The sequence below is a fragment of the Protopterus annectens genome, chromosome 13.part0 (genome assembly GCF_019279795.1).
Source record: "Protopterus annectens isolate FY-2018-M chromosome 13.part0, PAN1.0, whole genome shotgun sequence".
Classification (NCBI taxonomy): domain Eukaryota; kingdom Metazoa; phylum Chordata; order Ceratodontiformes; family Protopteridae; genus Protopterus; species Protopterus annectens.
This window is the reverse complement of record NC_056747.1, coordinates 500965302-500984281: the sequence shown is the minus strand read 5'-3', so window position 1 is coordinate 500984281 and position 18980 is coordinate 500965302. Positions and strand designations below refer to the sequence as shown.

General features: G+C 35.6%; 1 protein-coding gene across 1 annotated transcript in view; it reads left to right on the top strand.

Moving 5' to 3' along the window:
• Window positions 1–18980, top strand: part of LOC122787923 (dynein beta chain, flagellar outer arm-like) — a 5188001-nt gene that overhangs the window by 3271171 nt on the left and 1897850 nt on the right. Inside the window, exon 67 of the mRNA XM_044054850.1 lies at window positions 7265–7821. Coding sequence (XP_043910785.1) covers window positions 7265–7821 — 557 coding nt within the window. The remainder of the gene's footprint in view (window positions 1–7264; window positions 7822–18980) is intronic.

The window sequence follows — 18980 nt, the reverse complement described above, 5'->3', positions numbered from 1 at the left end:
TACAGCTGTTCGTTTGCTGCTTTGACCAGTATGTAATCAGGTGACTCTGGGTTTTCTGTTAATTTGGAGGGGTGTATCAGGGTCCGTGATGCCCCTGAGTCACACAAAAAGTTGACCTCCCTCCCTTCCACCAAGTGTGTAACTTCTGGTTTCGTGTCTGCTAAATAGAACTCCAAGCTCAATAAAGCTAGGTCTAATATCTCGTCTTCTTTATTGTCGCTAACTTCCTGCACTTCCTCTACTCTCTCTTTCACATTCTCATTTGTCCTTTCTCTACTGGCCCCTTTTAGTGATTCTTGACTATCATATAGTCAGTCCTCACCTTCCTTGTCTTCCGTTGTTGCCTTCTTATTTTTCCTGCAATCCCTTGCCAGATGTCCCTTTTTGCCACATTTAAAACATTCTCCCCTTTTCTTACGCCCTTCAAAGTCCTCTGATCACTGATCAAATTTCCCTGTGCGTTTTTCTTACCCTTTTTCCCAGACTCTACTACATAAACTTCTGCTCCATCTTCTACAGAAAGTACTTGAGCCTTCTTTTTCTTTTTGCTATTAAAATGCCTTTCGGCATGCCTAACATATTCAAGTAATGATTGTAACCTGCTTGTACGATGGTCTACCATGTGTTTTGTAATGAAACTGCTTATAGGCATACTACTGCCTTTTAAAAATGCATTCTTTAACTGCTGTTCATATGGGGAATCTTGTGTTTGATCTTCAGGAAACTGCATATACAATGGTTATTAAAACATTCTAGCAATCTAGCATAGTGTCGGTCAATTGTTTCACCTTCTTGTTGGATGCACTGATTAATGCAAGTCCAGTCTGCCCTAGGTTTCCATTTTTGAGATGCGGTCCGTAAGACCTTTTACTCTAGTATCTAATTCTGCGCTGCTATGTGGCAGGGGTCTTTGTGCAGCATCACGAGGATTCCAGTTGCCACAAATCATGTACCAATCTGGCCCTACAATCTGTCTAACTACTTTTTGTATTTCTTCTCCATTTAAGTTATAACTTAACCTCATTCCTTGTGAGTCTTCTGAGAATTTTCTGAAATTAATCTTTGGATGGGGAATTCCTTCAGTGGCTTTCCAGATATCTTCCGGAGTCCAAGGTCTGTATACTAGAATGGTTTGATCCTGATTGTCCTGACCTGCCTGAAGATTGGGTACCTCTATAAGTGGGCATATTTCTTCCTCTTCTCCTGTAGATAGTGAATTCTTAACCATTTGCTATAACTCAATACCTTCGTCTGAATTACTTGCCTTTGTCTGAGACCTGGTCCCAATGGGATCTCTGATTTTAGTTAGTTTCAGTTTTATAATGTCTGTTTCCAGTAACCGCAGGATATAGTGGGGATGGACTGATCTGTTCACTCACTTCATATTCTGGTAAGGGAGGTGGAGGTGCTGATGCTATCACTAAATTGTTATCCTCCCTATCTAAAAACATTGCTTTTGAATCTTTGGTCTTTTGGTCCCTACGGTTTGTGCCCGAGGAATTTCTAACCGTTGTTGTTTTTTTGCCTGACCCTTAGAATCATTTTTGAGTTGTTTAATAAGTTTGATAAGTAAGGATTTTTCTAATTTTCCATCAAATTCATACTTATTAACCCATTTTGAAAAATATCTAATATTATCGGCGTGATGCGACTGCATATATTTTGCGTCTTCCGTTAACGGCGGATTTTGGGGTGTTTTTGTGCAATTATTACCCATTTTGCTTTTGTTACGTAACTTCTCTAGTTTCACCGTGTACCACAGATTTTGTTATGACTGCCTAAAGTCTACTACTCTGTTTCACCTGATCTAGGACAAGACAATACCTTTTTTATCCCTGACTGTAAGAAAAATACAATCTGACAAAAAAAAATACATATCCAGTCCCTGGTCCCGAAACAGGAAAAAGTAGGTTCACCTTACCTGAGCCCACGTGATTGATCACCAGTTCGCAGGAAACCCATCCTTCAGTGACAGATCAGAAAGTGGCTGGCCTCTTTTGACAACAATTCAGTCGGAGGACTTTACATATAAGAAGAACCGATTTGGTTTCTTCCCTGTACGGTTTCAGCCACCTGGCCATCTGATCCGAGGTGAAGAGAGGGTTCCAGTCCGAAGGACCAATCTGTAAAAGAAAAAAACTTCAAAGACCAATGCACGTTAGGTTCAAGCAAGGCACCCTTTATTACTTGCAGCAAGGAGACAAAGCATGTAGGTACAAGGTTTGTCTAATTTTCTGGGGATCAGTATATTATTCTTATACAGTTCTCTTCAAGTCACACAGAAAATGTTACTAATCTACTGCTGACATAATCGGACACAGCTTTCTGTATGTTACACAGAAAATGTTACCAGACTTATTGCTGACATGGTCAGATTATTGCTGTCTTGCAAAAACATTCAAGAAAAACAGCCTGGCCTTGGGCTTATTTTAGCCCTCCTTGGTTCTTCAATTCTTCAGTTGTACAGTTCTAATACATGTGTTACATTTTGTCAAGATTCAAGGTACATTTCTAGCTTTGGTACAATTAATGCTGATTATGGTTTAAGCTTTCAAACATTTATTGTTTTCTTTATCAAGGCTTCTAGCAGCTGCACATTTTCACATGGCATAAGCAGAATGAAGTGTCTTTTATTAAAGTTTCTAATAGCTGTGCAGATTCATGCAACATGAACAGAATAAATGTATTATCCCTTTTAAGTCTTGAATGCACTAAGCATGTATATTACTATTATGCATTTTTCTAACATTTTCACAGAATGTCCAGATTATTGCCTCATGATTTTTCACTGCCCCTTGTATAATCTAGATTATTGCATCATGTTTTTGGTCTGTTCCTCAACAACTGCTCTTCATAAAATCCCTGGTTTTCTGGCAAACCACTGAAGATTTTTTTTCACTAAATAATGAAACATTTGAGTCTGAGACTTCATATCCTTCAGAAAATACACACTAATGCTAAATTGTTATTCTGTCAGCTTTCTAAGTTTATTAGAGCAATATTTAAAATCTGTCCCTGATTTTGGCCTTTATCACCCATTATTCTTGGCTTTGTTCAGAATTATTAAGCAAAAATTGAAAGGTATGCAGAAGATTACAGTCCGTCATTAATGCCAGATATTAAAGTTTCATATTTCTGTTGTTCAGAAAATGCCTGTTGATGCCAAACCTGCTTTGTTAAAATTTTAAATAAGTAAAAGTTGAAAATTTCCCTAGTTTTCAGCCTTCATTTATCTGAAATTCTTGATGAAAGAAGTTGATTGGTATGCCTTAGAAACACTTGCATAGGCATTTCCATGGTAACTGTGAGTTTGGGCAGCCAGAAGAAGCTGATTTATTACTCAAATCATCTTTTTATTGCTGTGTTTGAGTTTGTGTTTACCCCAGAAACACCAGTGCGAATAATTTCATGTAATCACTACTCCAGCAGCAGTTTCAGGGCACTGAACAGCTGTTAAAAGTGTGTGTGTGTGTGGGGTGGGCTCTTGTTCTCCCTCACCCTGTGATTCCAGCACCCATGCCTGAATCAACTAGGCCATTCTTTAAGATGCCAAAGATACTAAGCAGTGATAACAATATACAACCTCTATGACATGTATTACTAAACCGGAAGAAATTTATCCTGCTAAAAACACCCCTGGCCATTGAGGGAAATGAGAAGTCTCTGGCTTTGGGATTGTTTAATTGCAGTTTATTTCTGCCATTGCATGTCTTACTTTCTCACTAGAATCTTATTAGTCTCACTGTCCTGGATTGTGTTAGTCGGTGTCAAGATAACAGGAAAATTAAAGCCTCTCCATATTTTGATTAGAGCATCATCTGTCTTTTTTAAAAGGAGTCAAGTTTTCTGACTGAGGCCATAAACATTTTCTAACAGCAGAAGGCCCCAATTCACTGACACCTTCAGAGCACACTGCCTCCTCCCTTCAACTGCTTTGGCACAATCTTTTTCCTCTCTACATTGTGTTTAAATGAAGAGGCTGACCTCAGCCACATCAGTGCTTTTCTACTAAATGCACCATACCCTTACAAAGCTTAATCTCATGTAAGAGAGTAGTGTGAGCCTCTTCTCTGTCCAGTTTGTCCAAAATTAGATTGCACTTGACTGTGGCATTGATTGCTGTAACATTTCAACTTACAAGGGAAATGGCCTTTACAAACAGTTTTCCCACTTTTATTGTACCTTTGAGAAAACTGAAGGTTGCAGGACTCGCATGATATAATATCCATGCAGTATGGCTTTTACCCCCTGAAAACTCAGCCTCAGACTTTAATGGGATATCTAGTTAGCTTGCACATCTAAAAAAAAGTAGAAATGAGGTAGAACACTACTAAGCAGGGAAGTCCCCTGCCCCATAGCATCAAGGTTCACCCCGATATTCACATATTCACATAATACAATCTCTAAGTCATCCAAATGTGACTTTAAACATACACCCTTAAAGAAAGACAGGGAATATGCTTGCTACCTATAGAGTAACAAAAACCAAAGCAGAATATTAGTTAAAATGCAGAAATAGGCAGCTAATCACAAGGTCACTCTGCAAATCTGGTTGAATGATTCAAAAGACAATAAAGACTCCCTTTAAAATAAAAAAGCAGTTTAATTCTCACTTTGAATTTGGAATTAGCGCTTTCATCCTGTTTAACAGGACTTCTTCAGATTCAATTAAAACAAGATGGCCAACATCCTTTTATAATTTCTAGAACTAGGAAATTACATCATACTTCTCTAAAAACAATTCTTGTGGCAAAGAATAAAATCAAAAATAAAAAAGCAGTTTACAACAATGAAAGCTTTCCTTACAAACACCATAAGATACGTGAAGTGGAATATTACAAAAGAATATAAAATAAACGTGAAAGTGAATTATAAGAAATCACTTTCAAAAGAAACACTTTATATCCTAGCCTCTAATACTGGCTTTAGTGCAATAAAATCATTAAGCCCTGGGGGGTTGCAAGCATTTAATTTTAACTGCCAAAACGCTTCTTTTTCTTCTAATAATAACTTACAATTGCCACCCCTCGGGTTAACATGTACCCTTTCCAAAATGGCAAATTTGAATGTATTACAGGTGTTATTACTTTCCATGTGCCTGTACAAAGCATTCTTCCTGTTTTGTTTCTTAATTTCACAGTATTGCTTGTAAATTCTGTTTTTTAGGAACCTGTCTGTTTTCCCAACATAAAATGCTGGACAGGTGGAGCACATGGCCAAATAAACTACACCCTTTGTACTACAGTTCCCATACTGAAAGATGACCTTAGTCTGATTCATATTTTCTAGCTGTATTTCTCCTTTGAGATATATGTATTCACACTGATTACAACATCCACACTTTTTGGTCCCCTTGTCTTCTGCATACTTTCCTTTATTCTTACTGTCCTCTAAGATAGCCTTAATATTTCTACCTGTTTTATATACAAAAGTTGGGCTATTTCTGAGGAATTTATAAAGTTCGGTGTCACCCCTTGGTATATTCCAGTTCTTTGTTATCACTGCTTTTAAGACTTTTAGAATATATATGAGTGTCTAGTATCTGCTTTCCACTTATTTCCAGCATTGAAGTGAATGCTTGATGGAAGCCTAACACTGCTTGGAAAAATGGGATAAAAGATAAGATTCAGTCACTGATGGATGGCCAGAGATTAACACTACTGTTCTCTTTATGACGTGGAGCATTGCAGGAAATCTAATTTTCTAGTACAAATCCCATCTCAATAAACGTGGGTAGCACTGAAATGAAAGTGTGGAGCAGTAGTGCAGATCAAACCTCCCTCTTTTACTAGAAATTTCTTACACAGGGCTCCCTAGACCTTCTCAGTCTGGCATCTCTATAACTAAGAAATTAAATGATAAAGTGCCTGGAGAAGTTGAATTTTTTTCCTGCTTTGCATCTGACGGGCATGTTAAGCCTCTGAGGCGCCTGTCTAGTTAGTAGTTTTAGTAGCTCTTTGTTGTCCTTACTCTTTTCTTGTTGCTCCTCTGATTCCATGTTTCCACTTGTAAAATGTACACCTCAACATGTTATAAAGTTTGTGCATAGTATCTCTTTTTTGTGTGACTACTCTGTGTCATCATTGTATTTTTCTGCTGGTTGTAATTGTTGCATTTTTGTTGTAACTGGGACTGAGCTTGCAATTAATCATTCTGTGATCAGTGTTGTAACCTGGTAACCAAAAGTCTAAAAAACCCATCAGGCTCATTACCTTCACATCATTCAGGGAGACGACTTATGATGTAAAGATTGTAAGCCCACTTTTCCAGGATATTTATTCTCAGCTCTACGCACCTCTGGGATACCTGTAACTCCTCTTTCTGGAATGAAATGGTGGTAAACATGGACTGCTTTTTCATCAGGTCTGATTGATGCTATTCCAGCCTGGAATTGATATTTTTCTCCTATTCACTGAGATATTTAGTGTTTTGGGGCACATCATTTAACAATACAGACAACAAATGCATAGATGGATGCAGAGTATTTATGTCAGCTGCTCTAAATATTTCTGCTGTTTCTCCCCAAATGCTTAAACGCTTACTCTACTCAGGAGACAGAAAAAGAAAGAAATAAAAAGGAAATGGCAGTCACCAAGGGTTGCCTTCTAACTGACTCAAATTAATATTTACCATAAAAACTGCATGCTTAGGACTTTGTAGGACATTTATATATGAGGTTGGAAGCCTCAAAGTCATGATTACAAAAATCCCATATGGAAATACTATATTAAAGTTAAAAACATAAAAATAGTACTTTTTTCTTACACTGTCTTCTAGCAATGACAAAACAATAAAGCAAACATAATTGTTCGTATGCTTAAAATGCAAATAAGAATATTTAAAACAAATACAAATTTATAGCAGTCCAAAAGGTCTTAATGCTAAACAGCAGTATATATTGTGAAAAAGCATGTAAGTTGCCTTATTTGCACTGGATTAGTATAGTAAATCAAATGGAAAAATGTTGGTGTTATATTATTATTGTAAAAATTATGAAAGTTATAAGGATGCTTTAATATTATGACTTCTGTTAAGTGATATATTTGTTGAAAGGTGCAGAGATTGTTTCCAAATAACGCTGCAGTTTGAATGTCACTTTATGATTTCTGGAAACAGTTACCAGTGTAGTTAAATAAAATGTGACAAAACCTAGTACCAGAGTATTATAAGTGTGTATTTATTATGATATAAAATGCATATAATGCTTTCTAAAGATCAGGACTGATGTTTAAATGGTATCTTGATTTTTTTATTTAATTTGTAGAACTGAAATAGTCCAGCACGCCTACCATCACATTCAAACTCTTGGTATGCTTAGTCCAAAGGAGAAGGAAAACGTATCTCATCTTTTGGCTTCGATGCATCTTGCTATTTCAAAACATGATGGTAACTACCAGGGACTGGGAAAATACGGTTCAGTTACAAATTCAATATTTGAGAAGTTTGTTTTGTGCTTTGTGTCACTAATGAAGAAAAAACATGAAGAAATTTTGGAAAACCACCATAAAGCAGAAAACGTATTGGGAGAGATCAAGGCTAAAATAAAGTCATATAGTAAGCTGAGATCTGACCTCCAGCATGAATTAATTGTTGTAGAAGATCAGAAGCAGGGAGCAGTGAGGATGCTTGAGCAAATAGCCCAGGACAAAGCTGTCGGTGAGCAGCAGATCTGTAACATCCATCAACAGCTGAAGAAAATTAAAAATCTTCAGAAACTCTTGCCCAAGTATGAACTTGCTCATGAGCAAGCCATCTACAAATCTTCAGCTATTTTGTCAGACCTGAAAGATCTTGTACAGCAGATGGACATAACTGCTTTAGGTAATATATTTTACTTTTTTTGGTTTTGTTATTTTTTTTTACATGGAAGCCTTTTATATTACATTTGCCTGTTAGCACAATGAGACAAAAATGTTTATTCTGCCCATTAATTGTATTTAGATCACCTCTGCTCCTACCATCCCCCTCATCCATTCTCTACCTTTCCCATATCTCTTCCCTGTCCTTGAGTTTACCTTGATAAATTCCCTTTCTACCATCACTTATGATAGTCCACTCCATGGGAGTGTTCCACATTCTGTCTAAACTGTTTATGAGACATCAGTGAATAATTGGTCCCTATAATCTGCTGCCTGTCTCCATGACATCTTCTGCATTCGTATATTTTCCCTCTGTCTTTACTGCTATAATGTGAAAAGAGCTGCCACTGTTGTATCTTCCATTCATATAATTCCCTGTCCATCCCATGTACCTTTCTGGTGGCCTTCTTCTAGATAACATCCAGTAGTCTGATACCTGCCTTGTTGTAGGGTCTCAAGAAATGGATACAGTATTCAAGATGTAGCCTGATCAGGGCTTGCATAGCATAAGAATTGACTCTCTGCTTTTGAAGTATGTCCCCTCCACTAAGACAATACATACCAGCATTGTGATTTCTGATTGATGCCAGTGCCCTCTCACACTGTTCCTGTCCAGTCCATCATGATTAACAGCACCTCCAGAAGCTTTTTCTTTATTTTTTCATTGTCAGGAGTTCCACTGATACAGCTAAAATGTGATACATGGTTGCAGTAGTTTGTGTAATACTTTGCATTTGACTGCACTAAATCTTGACATGGTTTTGCTGCACAAACCCTAGATAGTTTGGCTCAATTGGTCAGCTTTTCATTAGACTTTCCTCCATTCTTCACAGTTTTCTCTAATGTTGTGTCATCAATGCTGAGGATGATCCTCTCTGTGTTCCTTCCAGTATATTCAAAAGGAACACATCAACATAAAACACACCTAAAAGTTGATTTCCTCTTCCAGGATCTGGGAATTCATGTAGATAGTAGCCTAGCCTTCAACCAGCATTTGTTCAGGGTAGTAAGAAAATCCTTCTGTGTTGCTCGACTTATAAGTAAGGACATGGCATTTAGGTCCAGAGAGGTCATCACACCACTGTACTCAGCCCTCATCAGACCCATCATAGGGTATAATATCTCCTGTGGTATGTACTTGACCAGACACATGCAGCAAATAGAATGTCCAGAAAGGTTCCTTACAAAAAAAAATACAAGGAGTAAATACAGTGTACTATGCTGATTGCGTCAAAGTCCTGTCTGCTTACTTGGTATTATACAGACTTCTGAGAGGTGATCCTTGCCTGGCATACAAGGCATCACTGGACCAAGTTTTGATGAAACTTCTGCACATCCACAAAATAAACAGCATCAGAACTACTAGCTTAAAAGACCTAAATTTTGCTTGTAACGTAAATAGGAAATGTTGGAGAGACAGATATGTTTCTCAGAGAACTTCCATTTTCTGAAACAGGCTCCCCATCCATGTGGAGCAGAGTTCCTCTCTATCCCCATTTCAGTATAACTTGGACCAATAGATGGGTAATCAGAAATTCACCTCTGGTCTAGTGTCTGTCTTTGGTTAGAGGAATTCAGTAAATCACCCCATATATAAATCAAATTTGGGTTGCACAACTAGGCTTATAAGGGCCCTAGTGTTGTTAGCCTAGTATACACTTGGGAACTTCTGAGCATTGAAGACTATTAGATGATGGTCATACTCCATCTGTCAGTTTCCTTTTTCATATGTTCATAGGTGAATACTAAGCTAATTTTCCTAATGGCCATTAATGGCCATTTTAAGCCTAGCCAATAACCTGAGGTCAGACAGAATCACACCCTGTACTTTGTGCTTATGAGACAAAGACCTTAACCATTATCGTGCCTCGTTCATTTTTTTCAGCACACCGTCATTCGTTCTTTTTTTTCCCTGGCAGGTTTTGCAGGAGCGACATTGGGACCAGCAAAACAGCTCTATTTTTACTTCAAGCATTTGCAAGCTAAAAAAGATCTGAAAAACTGTTATTTTGAGGGGCAATTTAAAGGGCTGAACAGGGTCTGTAGTTAAGATGTTTTGTGCGCGTCGTGTGTGTGTGTGGGGGTGGGGGGCTGTGGTTGTAACAGTTTTATTTTATCTTTGTCCAGAATTTGCTAAGAGGCTGGGGGGGAAGAAGGAAGTGTTAATTTGTAATTAATGTCCATATTTTTTTATCTTTATCTGCTCTTAATATTCAATGGGGTAGTGGCTGTGAGAATGCTGCAGAATATCCAGATGTTTTAATGTATGCCAATGCAAACCCTGTTCTGCTAGTTTGTTTTATGGTTAGTGGCTGTGAGAATGTTGCAGAATGTACAGCTGCTGTTTTAATGTATACTAATGCACACCCTGTTATACTAGTATTGTGTACACTGGCAGCATTTACAACTATGGGTTACAGTCTGTGAGAATGTTGTGCAATATTCAGATGTTTGCCTGGTATTTATCTATTTTCATTAAAACATGTGGGATTTTACTTCATAATCTGTTATTCCAGCATCTATATTTGCTGATAAGCACATTGTTTTGGGCTGTGAGAATGTTGCACAATGTTTAGATGTTTGACCTGCAAATGCATGCTACTGGAAAAATCTGTTATTCTACCATCCTACCATCTTTTATAGTTTCATAACCACAATGTTTTAAATATGAGAGTTCTGCAGAATGTACTGATTATTGTAATGAATGCTAATGCAATCCCTGTTGTTCTAATATCTTTCTAAGTTTATCATAGCAATGTTTGTAACTATCCTTGATGTTACACCTTTGTCCAGATGTTTTGTTAGTTTTGGTCTGTTCTTCAAAAATGTGGGGGTCACACAACGCATGCTACTGCAAAATCTTATTCTAGCATCATTATTAGTTCATAAGCCCAGTATCTTAAATTCTTAATGTTCAGTCTTACTGTAGTGCTGTCCATCATGTGTGGGTGTCTATGTCCTGTATGGTGTCTTTGTGTACCTCTGCAGGACTGGCTACCTTGATGCTGTACAGAGGCTTGCCATAATGTAACAATATTACTACTAAATGCCAGTCAGTGTGTGTGTGTGTGTGTATTTGTGAGTGGCTACCTTGCTGTGGTACTGGGGCTTGTCGTAATGTAACATTAGTATTAAATGCCAGTCAGTGTGTGAACCTCTGTGTGTGGCTACCTTACTGGGGTACAGTGGCTTGTCATAATTTATTGGTACTAAATTTTATTTATTTAACATTTGTTGAACTAGGACAGAGCCTATTTTAGCAGAGGCCCAGGGAGAAATGCTACAGAAGCATGTCTTTGGAATGTGGGAGGAAACCACAGGAGGACATGCAGACTCAGTTAACTGCTGCACCACTGCGCAGTCCCAGTCAGTGTGTGTGTGTACCATTGTGAGTGGCTACCTTACTGTGGTACAGGGGCTTGTCATAATGTAACATTGGTACTAAATGCCAGCCAGTGTGTACCTTGACATTTCAAGTCTTTTTAATGGTCTGAATGTAATAATAATACACAGTGATTGTTAAATGGTGCTTCATGAGGTTGATAGGGAAGGAGGCGTGATGGCAATATGGTCACACTTTTTATATTCTCCTGGGTAGGGCCCCCAACTTGAAACTTGCTGGGGGCCCCCAAAATAGTAGCACCGGCCCTGACCATTATACCAAATCCACCCTATTCCTGACATTATCCATCTGACCACAGCCTTCTTTGTTCTACCAGTTAATTAAGAAAACTGGGAACCAAGCAAATAAAAACTCCACAATTACATTAAACCAAGAGCCTGCTCCACTGTAGCCATTTGACAACTATATGGCTTTCCAACTAGCAAAACTGTATAATAAAATCACAAACCACCCAATGCAAAAACAAATACATTTAATTACAAAGGTACATACATCAAACTAAGCACTTTCATTCCAAGACATATGAGGACTTCTTCAGAGTTAAAGACACCATCTGTACAAGGTATAAATAACACCTAACAACCCCACCCTCATTTAAAACTATTAGCTTTTAACCAGCTGTGGATCATTTGTCTTCAGTGATCTTAAATATTTCAAGCTAAGCTAATTCCCATGCAATAATTACATGCAATCACCAGCAAAGGAAGCATGAATAAAAAGAATGATTACATAAATATGCTTGTAAATGAGCACTACCCATAAAATAATATAAGCAGTCATGTAAACTAACAACTAAGTAATTTTATCTTAAAAAAACTGGCCAAAGAAATATGATCATTCAACCCATTGGGTCCCTTGGATTTAGTTATTAATTGCCATTTTGCTTTTTTCTCTCAAGCCTAATTTTTAGTGGTCCCCCCTCTGGTCATAATCTATGTTATCTATTAAAAACAAAACAAGGATGCCTTTCATTGTTTTGAGCATGTCTCCAGAGGGCATCCCTCTGGTCCTGTTTTTTTATGTCCCTTAAATCTTCATATATCCTTTGTAGAATAAGGTATACATCCTACACAGGGCAACATAAACTACCATTTTTGTTTTGCAGTTACTTCTTTTGGGACACTTAACTTTACCACAGAGATATATATGTATGTATATATATATATATATATATATATATATATATATATATATATATATATATATATATATATATATATACTTCCACCTTCTATAATAGCTGGACACTGGGGGCATCTACCACATTCTTTTGCAAATCAGATCTTTGTTCTAGGTATTTTTTATGTCCCAATCTCTCCTAAATATTGCTATTGGGACTTTTTCAATTTTATTCATATCCATCCCTCCTGTGTTAAAAATCTTCCAGTTGTTTAGAAAATATGCCTTATAGCCTCTGTATCATTATTATAAGTAACAATGTATCCTTTCCTAAATCTATTTTCCATGTTTCTTTTTTTTTATCGCCACTTTAGACCACCTAGTCCCTAAAAGGGGTTTATACACCTCTTTTGTCCTTTTTTACATAAACTTCATCAAATAGATCTTCTTCAAGGAATTATCTGGGATAACCCCTGTTTTTTAACATTGATCTCAGTTTTTCACCTTCTTGGAAAAGCATGTCCAAGAGAGACATCATTCTTGCTAGTCTCATTAGTTGTCCCTTGACTACGGCTCTTTTTTGATGTACTGGGTGGCAACTATCGAAGTGGAGATGCATATTCGAGTACACTGGTTTTCTGTACAGTTAATATAAACACTTATTGATAAGATCAGTTTTAATTTCCACATTCAAATAGACTTTTTCATAGGATTTATTTAGAGTGAATTTCAAGAATTCAGTGGACCTGTTTATATGCTGGAAAAATTCATTCATCATGGTTTCCATGTCCTTCCAAAAAAGGATAATATCATCCAAAAATTGCCCATATAATGTCCAGGCATCCACTAAACTAGAGCTGAATATAAAACACTTCTCCTAGTATGCTAAAATCTTGTCTTACCTTTGTAAATAAACTTATACTGGATTTTAGATCCATGGTGGTTCCATCTTGACATTTTTCCTGATTACTTTTGGTTTTCTTGGTGTGGACCTTTGGGTAGCAGTTTGCACATTAATTCTTATAGTATGCTAAAACAGTATTAGTGAACATAGCTGCTTTAGAACAAATAAAGTTATCTAAAATTAAATCCATAAGGGTTCTAAGGACACCAGTGTTACTGTCATCCAACTTTTCCTTCTGAATCAAAAACTCATAAAAACCAATCAACCCCACAATGATGAGTTATGACTGAAAACAAATCTACCATGTCTGTGGTTACCATTATTAATTGATCATTATATAGGCTGTTGTGTACTTTTGTTAAAAAGACCCACAAGTCTTTGAATATATAAACCTTTTTCACTTAGTATGTCTTTTTAATTTTAAATCAATATATTTAGTCATACAATAAGTCTTTGACCCCCTTTGCATCATCAATAGGGTGCAAAGGGTCATCACAAATATCTTTATGAGTTTTTGGTATCCTGGATATACTGGGAATGGGAAGATATTCTGCTTTCAAGAATGAAGATTCTATTTCAGATATTTTCCCTTGTATTATAAGGTTTTGCAACACTATATTGATTTTAGAATAGGCTATATTTAACTGATTCCCAGCTATCTCATCATATTTTTTTGAAAATAATATCCATTCCATCCTGGAATTGTAATCGGTGGTATCTATTAGCACCAACCCATAATGTTTATCTGGTTTCATAAGTCCTAAATTTTTATTTCTACTAATGTCCTTCAGCAACTTCCAATCTTTGTCAGTAATATTGCTGTTATGTCTTACTTGCGTATTATTAAGTAGTTCTCTGATATAACGTTCACACATCATGGGACCTAGGGGGTTGAATGTTCATATTTCTCTGGCCAGTTTTTTTAAGATGGAAGCACTTAGTTTACATGACTTTTTATATTATTTTAGAGGTAGTACTTATTTACAAGTATATTTATGTAATAATTGTTTTTATTCATGCTTCCTTTGTTAGTGTTTATATTTAATTATTGCATGGAAATTAGCTTAGCTTGAAATATTTAATTGATCAATGAAGAAAAATGAAACACGGTTGGTTAAAAGCTAATAGTTTTAAATGGGGGTGGGGTTGTTAGATGTTATTTATACCTTTTACAGATGGTGTCTTTTAACTCTGAAGAAGTCCCTGTATGTCTTGGGATGAAAAGGCTAAGTTTGATGTGTGCATCTTTGTAATTAAATTTACTTGTTTTTACATTTGGTGGTTCATGCTTTTATTATACTGTTTTGCTACTTGGAGATCCTTATGCTTGTCAGCTGATTGCAGTGGAGGAGGCTGTTAGTTTACCCTCCAGTTAATTAAGCAACAACCCTAGCCCCCTCAGTTTTCCTATCAGATTCTTGGGCTAGACCAAGTCAGAGGCCTTGCTGACATCCAAGTATTCTACATCTGCAGTACTCCCTTATCAAGTTCTCTTCTGAGGCAGTCATAAAACCATTATATCTTTGTCAGCGTCTTCTGGGATAGGACTCATATTTGTTGTTGTGCTGGATATTATTGTACTATAGTAAATCAACCATGTTTTTCCTTGAAATTCTCTTCATTACTTTTCCTTCCAAATGCTCTTAGGCATGCCTGTTATTCCTTGGAGTTTTCCTACTCACAGCATTGTATGAGAATGCCACAGTTGCTGTTTTCTAGTACTCAGACATTTCTATAGTTGACATTTGTCTGCTGCAGACCTAAGTAATGGGATTTGCTGGATCAATTTTAAGATTTTTGAGGACTCTAAGAGGCAGCCCATTTGATCATTGTTCATTATCCTCCATGAGGGAATCTAGTTCCCCCTTTCTTCTGATGTCTATAGGCTACTGTCACCACCCTGCCTTACCTACTTCCCAGCGTGACACCCTTTTCTTGTTTTCTATGAAAAAACTGAAATAAAATATTTATTCAGTACCTTTTTCTTTTCTCAATCTTCTGTGAGATATTTGTCTCAGTTTAGCCAAGCTTTTCTTTTCTTTCTTTTTGGTAGGTACTAAAAGAAACCTTTGTTCCCCCACTCAATTATTTTTCTGCCAGCTCATGGATTCTAATGATTTATTACAGTGTTCAGGCCTGAAAGCCATATCAGAACACAGACTCATCAAAATTAGTATCATATACCCTATCCCCCATCTAATGATCAAAATTCCTTTTAAAACTCCCAATACTGGGAGATAATCTGATATCTTTAGGAATATGATTTCAAAGTCTTAGAATAACCTGAATTATTTAATGACTTCTCAGTTGTGTCCTACAACATAAAAGTTAAAAATATTGTGTCTATGATTTCTTATATTATTTGAAATAGTAATATTACAGATAACTTGAAGTAAATTATGACGATAAATTCTGTATGCACAAATAACATTATCATTAGTATATCTGTAATAAAATGTGCAGAAATTTAAAAATTTACATGTTTAATAATAAGATAACCAATGAACTGAAATAATTCCTTTTGTAAACTTTCCCTGTACAGATTTAAGTTAGGAAAGCTAATTCCTATTGCATGAACAAACCAAATTCCTGTATTTCAAAATTGGGTGAATATATAATTTTTAAAGATTTAATAAGTTTTCTATATTTCTTAAGGATATTGATTTAAACATAATGCCCATGAAAGACAGATCTCATTTCCTTGTTTATAATATGCTGTTAAAATGTGAAGTCTGAAGAAATTTGTATACCAAGTTCCTTGTAGTAATTGAATTCTTTCAGTTCTTTGTTATTTAAGATCTAAGAATATTTAATTATTAGTTTGCCAAAGTACATTAGTCTGCACTTGCTCAGACTAAAATTCAACCCAGCCTTCTTGGCCCAAACTGAGAATTGATCTAAAAATACTGATATCAAACCAAAATCCCTCTATCAACTACAAATCTAATTTTACAATCATCCACATACTTAGACTGCAAAAACTGTTTATTATTAAGACTAGTTTATAGTACTACATTAAACAGAAATGGAATCAAAATGGAGTCTTGCAGTACTCCAGATAAAACTGGAAGATATTCAGAGGGATGTCCTCTAACTGATACACACACTTTTAATGTCCTGTAAACCAGCTGATAACCCACTTTATCAAAAATGGGCTATGAGTGTACTTTTGTAATGATTTTATATTAATAGACCTGTGATAAATAGTATTAAATGCTTTGGTTACATCAATATAAATCACAATAATCCAAAAAAAGTGCATTGAACCACAGAGACTCCAACAAAGTTCCATACCTTAGTGTTAAATAAACAATATTAAAAGACTACACATGTTTAGTAAAATAAACTCACTTGAATAAATCAAGGATTGTTTTTTGTCACAATCAATGCCAAGGATATGTGCAAAGTTATTCGCCATAGCACAGAGCTACAATGGTTCACTGAATACCAAGCCGAGCACAGTATATCTCAATTTCAAGTCAACTCTTCTGAGTCATTACTAGAAATAGTGTTAATGAATAATTTTTTTTTTATTTTTGAACATGAGTATTTTCTGCAGCATACAGAGGTGGTTATGGGTTCATCGTGTGGGGGGCATTTTGCCAACATTCTATGATAAATGGGTTTTACATAATCAACCATTAAACTTATAGGCCCATAATTGCTTAGTTCTTTCCTATCCTTTATTTTATAAATTGGAGTTATGATAGATTTCTTCCAAAGTAGTGACAATGCACAATTACAGAATAGTGCATTAAAAGATGATTACAAAATTAATCACAAATCATCTTTCAGGCCATGAATTAGCATAGCTGATATTTTATATGATCAGAAAGAAATTTTATTATCTATTGCAGATAGTACTTTTCAACAGGATCAATACTTATTAAAGGACAGATTGCATTTATTACCAGCAATCATTCATAAGTATGGGAGTCAATATGAGAGTCTGAAGATTCCAAAAATAAATGGATAAACTCATCTGCAATATATTTGGGGTCTAAAACATGTTTGTTTTTTGACTGCCATTGCAGAAATAGAAAAAGTTGCAGAAATTACTGAAATTAATTTATAAAAATGTTTTTATCAGTATCTGCCGATGAGTGGTAAGTCCCATAATTTCTTTTCTTGTCTTTTAATAAATATTTTAATTTTTTATTTAACAAATTCAGTGTTGGTTTTAATGTGGGATTGGAACTTTTCTTATACTTATAAAATAATAGTTTCTTTTCCATTATGTAATTTACAAAGTTCACCATCCCACCAATACAGATATCTTTCAACTTATTAAATGAATTACAGGAACTATTTCCATAGCATCACCAAGATAGCTTTGGGATACAAAACTGGAGGAGGATTTTGAATACTGTGCTGAAGAATTTCAAATTAAATATAATTTACAGGTTGATCTCTGAGGCTGCAGTAAGTTTGGTGATAATGAAGAATGAGTGAGAACATCCTCTGTTCCATCATCAACAGTCATAATAGGCAATTCAGTTGGTATCCCTTGATCTTCTTGTAATTCAGATAAATTATCTGAAGATGTTAGGAAACTCCTTGTTAGTTTCCCATCTAACTCTGCAGGTAATGATACTATAGCCTCATGAGAAAATAAACTGTGAAAATTATGTAAAATACTGTCTTCAACTGGACTACTTAGGTGTTGAACTTTCCCTTTCTTCATTTTAGCGTGAGAAATATTCCTTTTCATTCTCTTATTAGCTCATTTTAACATTAATAACTCATTAATTCTATGATTAGATTTAAAATAAGTAAAACACCTTTTTTTCATTTCCACCTATAATGACTTCTTTCTTTTTGAATCTGTTTTCATATCATTAGACAAGTTATTATTTGTGCCATCTTCAAAATGTAATACTTCTTTTTATATTATTAAAATCAATATTGTTAGCTCCTGTAGTACAAACTGTGCCTCTTTTTTTACTTTCAGAGAGCCTAAAATACTTGAATTAGTTGTAAGATCTGCTTTTCACTATATGCTGTATTATAGATATCAAATCTTTGAACAGTGTTAAAAAACTAAAAATCACTTTTAATGACAACTCAATATCTTTATGTGAAAGAGAAATAATTGCTGAAATCTTGCTTTCAACAATAGATAGTGGTTCCAGCAGTTTACTACTGTTAGTACAATTATCCAACTCCTCTCCCGCAGAGTTTAATAAATGAACCCCAAAGTATTTACACTTTGCCATAAATTTATTAAATGAACAGGTCATCCAATGTGTATTCATTAAAAGTATCCATATTATAAAAATACTCATATATTGTGTAGTGCAGTAATAGTTCAAGTAATTATAAACTTAGTTTGTAAGTAGAGATAAATTAAATAACTATATCTTAGTCCAGTGCTCACAAACTTCACAAAATTGCTAAATCATGTAAAGATGCAACGCTCTACTCACTGACGCTAGGAACAGAAATATTCCCCAGTAGGCATTTCTACTATCAAAAAATAATATAGACTTAGTGTGTTTCCATTGTCTTTAAAAAGATGTGGGAGAGCTCACAAATAAAAGAAAAGTCCAAGGTACATTTCCAGGCATGAGTATCCAAAAACTACCTTTCATTTTGCACCTTTACTGTCCTAACCTTTGTGATTATACTTCTGCTTGCCACAATGTATTGTACATCCTCCACCTTCCCACCCCTCCACCTTTTGCATACCCTCTTT